This window comes from Gossypium arboreum, chromosome 5, assembly GCF_025698485.1.
Source record: "Gossypium arboreum isolate Shixiya-1 chromosome 5, ASM2569848v2, whole genome shotgun sequence".
Classification (NCBI taxonomy): domain Eukaryota; kingdom Viridiplantae; phylum Streptophyta; class Magnoliopsida; order Malvales; family Malvaceae; genus Gossypium; species Gossypium arboreum.
In genome coordinates this window covers 17826713-17836598 of record NC_069074.1, presented here as the reverse complement: position 1 = coordinate 17836598, position 9886 = coordinate 17826713, and the positions used below count along the sequence as shown (strand labels likewise).

Genomic DNA, 9886 nt, shown 5'->3' with positions numbered 1-9886 from the left:
TGGGTCTAACACCAATCCCCACATAGATGATGGAAAATGATGAATACACCTGACAAAGTTCCATTTTTTTAAACATTTAAAGAATGCACTTTGGTGCATATTACCAGGCTGCTGCCTTAATAACCAACCTCCCACTATCCCAGAGGAAATGATTTTAGGACATAATAATTGACCCCCCCATCGTTATAATCATTGAATATCAATATCAATACTATATGTACTAATTTGTTTATAACTACAAATAATAAACGTCTTATTTAAAATAGCATATATATCATAAGCTAGAAGGTTAAGCCTATGAATATAAACATAAGATAACTTAAAAAAAGAAGTAATATGTAATTTAATCCGCCTTAAAAAGGGTAAAAAAGAAGAGAAAACCCGGAAACATGGTCAATATTCTATTGTGTTGGTGTTATGTCGAATCGAATAGCAGTTAAACAACTGTGGTAGTCAGAGGCCATTCTATTTATTCTCACATGCAAAGCATATTTGGTTTCTTAAATGTTAAAATCCAGTCAATTTACAACTTACGGCATGAATGATGAAGCTTCATCATATTATATTATGATGGGGTCGCGTATATGAGATGACTGGAATTGGAAGGGCCCAACTAGGCTTGGGGGAATGGTTACGTTTTCAGGTTTGAATTCAATAGCTTCCGAAATGGGAAGAGTTTTTGGAGAGGAATTTTGCCCTACTGATTAGTGATAGATGGGCATGTAGGGACATGAAAGCAACAGCTTTCACTACAGAGCAGATGTGAAGAAGATGCTTCTAAAACGGTCCCTTGGTTGGTGGAATGTCACTCAGGTAACAAGCAAATTTTCAAACCAGACAAAGGGGTTAATTAATAATTTCTTCTTCTAGGTGTCATTCTAAATTCCATGCCACTCCAGGTCCACCTGCTACCTGTTTTCCTTGTCTGGAATTAGTAATTTGAAAGCTCAAATGTTATGCCCCTATGGTTAATGTTAACCGTCCGTATCTGGTTCAAAAAGTGATCAAATCAAATAATAAGAATTTGGTTGCTTTTGAGAACGGTACAATTGGTAGTATAGCATGAGCGGATAATCAAAATGCTTGAAAATTTTGGCTAGATTAGAACCTATATCATGTTAAAGTGAAGAAGTAGTGGGTGACTAGTGGGAGCTGAAACCTGCAGACAATTCTTCGAGAACCGAAACTCAAATGCTCAGACTGTTCTCCTGCAGATCATTCAATGGAATATGGAAATCACACACATTCCAAGGGAAAAAAACAAAGAAGCTAGTGTTGAGATTTTATGCAAAAATAAAATAAAATCTATTCCTATAATGAAGAATATAGGAATCCATAACAAAACTCTGAAAGAAAAACTGTGGTTTATGCATTCATTTCTTCAAAGATTTACAGAGTCGTCAAAAAACGAAACCCTAAGAACATAGGAATCCACTACCCACCACAACAAGGCCACACTTTGATCAACAGTCTATTATCTACTCTATTATAATCGTTCCTCTCTATAAAAGCCACAACACCACTAACCAGCAAACTTTTCAATCGCGATGGCACAAAAACAAACAGTTAAAATCGACACCTTCGTTTTTTTACTCGAAATGGCTGAATCCTTTTTCCTCACTTCAAACCTTTCCCTGGTGCAGAAATTGCAAGCCCTGGCCAACCAAAGCATTCCCCATCACTTAATCCTCCGCCACCTTCAACATCGCTTGTTGCTTGCCATGTGTTACACCCCGAATTATTTCCACCTACGGCACCACCGGACCCACCACCACCACCTCCACCACTAAAGCCACCAAGATAACCATTTCCAGGATAAGCCCAAACCCCATCAAACCCTGAACCAGCTCCAAATCCGTATCCACCAAGCGTCAAGTACCCTTCTCCCTGCGAGTTCAAGAACGAAGTGAAGCCTCCATTGACAGGAAGGTCCACGGTTTCATTCAAATTCACGTCGGCCAAACCCATTTCAGGTTTAATTCCGAGTCCAGGCATAACGGGGGCAGGGTTAACAACAGGAGCGGACTCAGCTTCATGCGTCAAGCTCGAGGAAGAAGAAACTGCAACGGAAGGAGAAGAGCCAGAAGAACAACGTGAGCGCTTGGAAGCCTTGCGGGTCCCGCCACCTACCGGCACGTTACGGAGAGTTCCTCCTTGAGTCCAGTAACGGCGGCATGCCTTGCAGAAGTAGCGAGGCTGAGAGAGGTTGTAGTTGTTGTAGTAGCAGAACTTGGTGTTGGTGGAGTCGCACCTAGGGCATGGAAGTGGCTCCGTCAGCTTAGGTGGTGGGTGGGACGCCATAGTTCCTGGAACTGCAACCTGACGCCTATCGCCGGAATCAGCAGGCATTGTTTTAAGTGGGTGTGGAGAGAAAAGAGATGAGTGAGAGAATGAAAGGGAAGGGAGAGATGTTTTTGGAAGTTATAAAAGAGAATATGGGAGGAGTTTTGTTAATGTTGGATTGGATATAAAAGCTAGAGCAGAGGAACTGAGAAACCTGAATATAATAATGGCTTTTTCGCTGCTATTTATATACCCTTCTACTTCTACATCCCCAATCTACCTTTTTCTTTTTCACTAAGTGCAACAATTTCCCAAGCAATTTTATTTCATAATTCCTCTGTTAAATTTTGAAACGCTGACGGTCAAGCTTTTACTATAATGTGGACTGTTGTGTTAGAAGAATATAAAATATTTTATTCTTTTAATTTTTTTTTAAAATTTGTTAATGATATTTTCAATAATCTTGTTCCCATCTTCTATTTACTAATTCCAAGTTTTAAGTTATAATGTGTTGGATGAATATGTCACCTCATATTTTACACATTTATCACATCATTTAATGAACCAGATTTAATCATTTCTTTTAAGGATTCATGTAATTTTTAGCCTTCAATATGTTTGCTTTCATATCTACTTTTTCCTTTATTTTGAATTGTTTAAACATGTAATGATGTCATCTTTTAAAATTATATAATATCATTGTTTAGAATTTTAAAAGAACTATATTTTAAATTTAATTTTATTTCAATTTTTAAATTTTAAATAATGATACGGGATAGTTTTATTATATGTAAATTGTGTTGTTTGTGATTCCAAAAAAATAAAAATAGACAAAAAGAAATACAAATATAAAATGGGTCTAAGTTAACAAATTAAAATTATATTCTAACTATTATAAAATAATAATTTTACCTTTTTAACATTAAAAAATAATATGAAAAAATAAAAACGAAATGTAGTGGGGCATTATAATACAAAAACGTAGAAATGTAAGAGAAGGGGATTATTTAATGTAGAACGTAGGAGGAGAGGTATAGTTAAAATACTAAAAGTGGATGGACAATATAATTTTGTCGGGCAGCGTGAGAAACAATTATTGGGATTGCCTGTTGGCCGGCTACTCTGAACTCTGCCCCTGTTAGCCGGATTTCTCGGTTCCCGAGATCTCTGCTCCTTTGATTTTGCTACTCTCCAATTTCTTTATTCGCATATGTTGGAGTTCTCAGTTTTCACCCTTTTGTATTTCTATATTTACATATTACAGTATCATTCTTTAATTCTAATGGTGTCTGTATTTCGTATGGTTTTGGCTTCTCTTCGCTGTGGGGACGCTGCTTCACCCTTTTTCCTTCGGGTGGGCGCATATCAAGAGACTGGGTTTGCCTGCCATGGACACCGCAGACAGGGTTCGAGAAGGCTATGACCGTTCAATAGGAGACGTGGCAGATAGAATGATGGTTACTGTTAATAGCCAAGCAGGCGTGCGGCTCCAATGTCTTGCACCAGTCTACCAAACAGGAACTCTGACTCGCATCTCTTGTCTCTTGTCAGTTTCGAGGTGCGTATACTTCAAATACGTTGGGCACGGCTTTTAGCTAAGGGGACCTGTTTTAGACTGCCCATGCCACAGTGTATGACCCTCACAAGAACCAAGGTACATTAACATTGACTTTCGCTGGTTGTGCATTAATTCATAAGTTGCATGAATATTGTAAGAAACGAATATTCGAGGTGAAGGTTAAGGGTGTGTTATACTTCACTTCTATTTGGGCCCAACGCTAATCCTCCACAAAGTAAACCAATGCAAGGATACTCCACTCATAGAATTTAGTCGCGGTCTCAAATATTGACAGGTAATTACTTAGTGGCCCAAAGGCATACATTAGTTCTTACTATAAGCTGATGCTTCATCGAAGCTTTATTTATTTATATTTTTTTAAATTAAGAAAGCTGAAGGTATTCCCTCTTATTCTCTAGGTTTTAGCATTGCAAACAGTGGATGCAGCTTCTGAGATGTCAACCCGACTGTATCCACTTTCTCTTCTTCTCCATCATTCAATCTCCACTCAAATTCCTGCACCAACCTACCAATCGTTACACAAATCAGAAATATCGCCTGAAGAGAGCCTGCACATGCCCTTTTTCCAGCTCCAAAGGCCATCGTCTTGTATATATCCAAAGGGTCGTATTTCTCATCCATAAACCTCTCTGGATTCCACTCTTCTGGGTTGCCCCAGTGATTCTTGTCCATGTTACAGCCATAGATATTAACAGCAATCTGCTCAAAACATAGTGTCACTTTAATATGCTTCCTTTACAGTGACCATTTTAGGTAAAAGAAAAATCAACCTTACTTCCTGCTGGTATATAATACCCTCCTATTTGGGTATCTTCATGAACATGTCTTAAAGGAACCAATGGAGTCGGACTGTGCTTCCTCAGGGTTTCATGGAAAACAGCATCCAAGTATCGGAGTTGGGATAAATTTTCTTCCTTAACCTTGTTACAACCACAAACCTTTCTCATTTCATCATACAGACGATCCTGTTAAATTTGAAACAAGAAATTCAGAATCTTGTCTAAAAACAACAAAGGGAATTTAGTAATTAAAACAACCTGTCGGGTTGGATCTTTAGCAAGCTGATACATGGCCCACTCTGTTGTGACCAAAGTAGTATCTGCTGATTCAGCGATTGTCTCCCAAACCAACATTGTTATTTGCTCCTTTGTAAGTGTCTTTGCTTCAGATAACAAGTAACTTAGATAACAATTCACTTCCTGTATTGATCCAGCCAACTTATTAGAAATGATAAATATCAAAAGAAAAGAAAAATTCCAACACTAAGCTAAGAAGAAAAAAGAGTACCTCCACCGAATCGATTCGTTTAATCTGTTCCTTGATAAGGGCATTCATGACTGTCATCATCTTGAAAAGCTTTTGTTGGATACTCATTTCAATTCTCGCAGATATTTCGATTCCAGCAAATGATGACGCTATAGCTTCAATTCGATTAAACTTTGTTAGGAATCCATTTCAAGTCGGGGAAGAAATCTCGCCAATCTACCTCAATTATACCCGCCATCATGTCAATGACTAGGATTTTATACATCTCTTTTCTTGATAAAGTTGTACCAAGCTCCTCCACATAAATTGATTGCACATCTTCTCCCAAAGCCTGCAAATTCAAACAAATTTTGTCATCTATGAATTCCTTACTCCCCGTATCTTCCATTAGCACAAACTCACCTGCTTCATTGCCAATCCATAAAGTTCGGACTCGAATATTTCCCTGAAGTTAACAGGGCGGAGAGGATCTTCCTTGAGCAAAACATGAAATTGGCTTGATATGTTTTCAATCATGGTTTCTCTATGATGTCGATGTCGTCTCTAAGAATAAAACGAACAATACATGATGAACAAGGTAAAACCAAATGGAGTTGGTCAAAAGTTTGAAACGAGAATGGCACAGAAAACACAAACATAGAATATCATATAGTTCATAGACTCCTTGACAGCCAACCTGAGCATTTGAACCCAAAGTATTTCTCAGTAAAAATCGCTTGGCCATTTTGTGAAACTCGTTGTAGTCACTTGTTGCAACCACGCTTTTATCAATGGTTAGAGTCTTCAAGGCGTTTGATAGATTCTTTGTTGAAATGGACGAAAACCTGGTTACCATGGCCTGCACAGTAAAAAAAAAAAAAAAAAAAAGAATTTGACAAAAACCAAGATAATATCTTTAACTTAAATTTATTTTATATATTATCAATAATTGCCAATGCCTAATAAATTTTTTTGCTTGACCTAATTAAACTAAAATTAAATATTATGGAAGCATTACCTTTTGTCAACCAAAATTTATCTTATATAAACTTAATAATAATCTATTGCCTAATTAGAAATTAAATTAAATATTATTGAAGCATATCTCTTTGAAAACCAAAATTTATCTTACCATAACTATATATTTTTATATTTACTTAATAATAATTAATACTTAATTAAAAATTAAATATGAAATTTATCTTACAATAACTATATTATCTTATATAGTCTTAATAATATTTAATGTCCAATTGAAACTTAAATTTTAAGTTGTATGAGAGTTGATAGTGACACATTAGAGTTGAAAAATAAATAGAGTTAAGAAGAATTTAAACAAATATTATTTTATATTATTAAAATATTCATAATTTATGTTAGAAAATATTTGTTACTAAATATTTATAAATTATAATCTATTCATTTATTATTAAAACATTAATCTAAATTATTTTCAATAAAACATTAAGGATATTATTTAAAATTTAAAATTATTTTTCTAATTTTATTATTAAAATAAATTTTTAATATTTAATATTTGTTCAAAATAATAAATTATATAAACTATATTAGTAATTTATTATATATGATTAATGATAAATTTTACATTTTGTTATTAATACAATAATATTTTGCATATTTATATTAATTTTATATAAAAACATGTTATTGATAGCATAGTTTTTTTTTCTTAATATCTTATGCCTTATAAAAGAGAAATTCATTTTCATAAAATAAATATAAGAAAATGCACAAAATATTTTTATAAATCATTTGTCACAAAACAAATACACTCTAAATAAGTTTTGAGAATTTATGGAACTTAAAGGCCCAAAATTCTGCTAGGTTTAAAGGCCCAAAACCTTCAAGAGATCTCCATGCTAAGATACTGAAATATCGCAGTTTGATTATTGTAAATAAAATACTTTTTAAAGATGATTAAAATATTATAAATTATAATTAAAGTAACTGCACATTGTAGATTAATACCATTCCATATCCCTTTTTGCTTTTCTTTTAGTTAATGAATTATGCATAAATATTCTTTTTAGTCCGTCAATTTAAAACCTAAATTGTTAAAAATTCAATTTAAATATAGATATCATAATATTTGAAATTATCTTTCTTCTCTCATTAAGCCATGATTTTATCTATACAACAACTTATGAGGTGCTGCTATGATTTTATCTATTTAACTTTTTATTTTTATTTTTACTATAGATGAAGATGCAACGAATAACTTAAATTTTACTTAAGAGATGGGAAGGAGTTTTCCAAAGGAAAAACTTGAGAATAACATTGTTTGCGTTCTCTGTCCCATCAAAAATAAAATTGCTATAATCTTATTATCAACTATATTATTTTAAATGGAAACTTTTGTGATATAATTTACAACGAATGATATCGTAAAAAGTTTCTTTACACTAGTTTCAAATATCATGTGCGTTACATGAAATATTATACATTTTTAATTAATTAATATTTTATAATGTTAAAATATATAATGAGAATTAGTTTAAATTTATATTAAAAGTCAATTAATTTTGAAAAATGATTGAGAGAATAAAATAAAATATTTAAAATAATGAAAAAAAAGAATTAATACATAACACTATTAAAATAATACACAAATTCAAAACTATATAAGACAATAAATACAAAAGATATTTACACTAAATTAATAAGAACATTTAATAACAATGATTAGAAAATAATGGTTGAAATTTAAATTTATTTTAAAATGTTTTCCACCAGCACCAAACAAATTAATAATGGATAACTAAAAGACGAATTTAAGATTGTTTGATTCACATAGTATAAACAATTAAAAAATATTTCTCTCTTTGGTGCTATTGTTGTTAGAATATGATTCAATATTTTCATTTTAAATAACCTTTACTTTAATGCTTCATTCTTTTTATATAATTCTTACTTATTATTATTAAAATTTTCTAATCTTTTTATTCATAAATTTTCTTAGATATTGCTTGATTGAATATATCTAACTACTAAATTTACTTTAAAAATTAAAGTTAAATTTTAATTGGTATATAACTCTAATAATAATTAATATGCTTAGAGTTCTATTCAATTAATAACTTTAATTTACATAAATTAAATTATAATCATTTTAACTAATAATTGTAAATTAAATTATAATTATAACAACTTTTCTTATATTTAACGCTTAAAGTTTTATTAAAATTACAGTTTTATTTTAAATTAGTAAAACCTTGTTTAAATCAAACTTTTAATTAATTATTTTAAATTATAATTATATATAAATTTGTAATTATCACAATTTTATTAAATTATTATCATTTATGAATATATAATCATCCCAATTTATATTTTACAGTAAACTTTTTAACTAACAATTCTAAATTAAATATATAATTATCTTTAAATGTCAATTTAATAATATGATGAAAAATAAAGAGTACATTAGTCGATTCAAAAGTTCCTCTAAACTCGTGCTTATATATAATATATTATAGATTAGTTCTCGATATCTCATTCGTTGCATGTGAGTTGAGATGTTTAATTTTTTTTTAACATTAATTTCATTATAGGTTCTCATCATATCTGTTCTTTTTATACCATGTCTAAAACTACCCATAGCCTTTTCCCAACCTTTAAAAATGAGGATAACGCGCTTTAGTGCACTCGAATTCACGTTCTCCTACACTAACAATAATGCCATTACTAATCAAGTCAATCGAGTTTTAACCCAATTTTCTATTATGCTATTTGAATATAAGTAAATTATATTAACAATAAAAATTCAAAATACAATTAATGCCTATATGTAAATAATAATGAAATTTTTAATTTTTATAATGAAATTATAAATATAATTATTAAACTTATATAATAACGAAAATATAAATATATATAATAATTATTAAACTTATATAATTAATATAATATTTTTATAACATAATATATTCGGGCCGGGTCGGGTAAAAAATCTTACCCAAGGCCTGACCCATATAGAAAACTAGCCTTAAATTTTACCCAAACATATTTTTCGAATATTATATTTTTGTCTAAACCTTCTATTTTTTTTTTGAAGGACGTTTGAACATAGACAGATGAAAAAGGATTAGCAAGTCTAGTCACAATTTAGATTCAAAATACTAAATTTAAATTAAATAATTGAAATAATAACAAAAGTGCAGTTGAATAAGCTAGAAAGGGTAATTTTAGATATAATAAAATTTGCTATATTTCTGCAAATAAAGAACTACCCTTCGTAAGATGTCCATGCAATGCACTGTTATTTGTGAATGTTGGAGTAATGAATTGGCTGATATCAGGAGTGATGTTGAGAGTAATGAAGCCAAAATAAAAGAAGACAGGAAGGAAGCAAAGCGCTAACCTCTTTGGCGGTCGGGGGAGAATTGAGCACAACCACAGTAGAAGCCCCGGTCCTGATTGAATAAACTGCTCCATATATTGTCGAAACCATCCTTAAATTTTCGGAAATAAAAGGGGGAATCGACTTTTTAAAAAATGAAAACGTGGAGTAGCCACCAATCTTTTTTGTTTAGGTGTGATTGGATCACCTAAGAATTTGGTTATTTTGATAAAATATTTCTTTTTATTAAAACAACGATTTTGGCCTATGTAAATATGAGAAAACGGGTTTGGGAGTTGGTTACGTATGAGGAAGGATTAACACCCTCATTACGCCCAAAATTGGTACTAAATCGATTAGATACTGTCCTTATGTCTAAAATTTAAAAATGTTTTTGAAATGTGGTTCCTTTTAATAAC

The 9886-nt window shown here is 31.5% G+C and overlaps 2 protein-coding genes across 2 annotated transcripts; both read right to left on the bottom strand.

Annotated features, from left to right (window-relative positions):
- Positions 1–1347: 1347 nt before the first annotated feature.
- On the bottom strand, positions 1348–2603 carry LOC108472425 (dof zinc finger protein DOF3.4-like). The gene has a single exon (XM_017773941.2). It carries the CDS (start codon positions 2347–2349, stop codon positions 1618–1620), a length of 732 nt encoding a protein of 243 aa, XP_017629430.1. The 5' UTR covers positions 2350–2603; the 3' UTR covers positions 1348–1617.
- A 1646-nt stretch (positions 2604–4249) lies between these two features.
- Positions 4250–9578, bottom strand: LOC108471487 (ent-kaurene oxidase, chloroplastic-like). The gene is made up of 8 exons (XM_053027487.1): positions 9489–9578; positions 5805–5966; positions 5531–5671; positions 5360–5459; positions 5150–5283; positions 4900–5061; positions 4633–4827; positions 4250–4561 (listed from the first exon to the last, which is right to left on the bottom strand). Exons 1-8 carry the CDS (start codon positions 9576–9578, stop codon positions 4250–4252), a joined length of 1296 nt encoding a protein of 431 aa, XP_052883447.1.
- Between the last annotated feature and the right edge of the window lie 308 nt (positions 9579–9886).

Bases quoted from the DNA above. Each gene is read 5' to 3' on its own strand.
- LOC108472425 (XM_017773941.2), bottom strand. From the start codon at position 2,349: ATGCCTGCTGATTCCGGCGATAGGCGTCAGGTTGCAGTTCCAGGAACT.
- LOC108471487 (XM_053027487.1), bottom strand. From the start codon at position 9,578: ATGGTTTCGACAATATATGGAGCAGTTTATTCAATCAGGACCGGGGCT. The intron at 5,967-9,488 runs GTTAGCGCTTTG...TTTACTGTGCAG, and splicing joins CTCCCCCGACCGCCAAAGAG to GCCATGGTAACCAGGTTTTC. The intron at 5,672-5,804 runs GTTGGCTGTCAA...TTTTATTCTTAG, and splicing joins CTTTGGGTTCAAATGCTCAG to AGACGACATCGACATCATAG.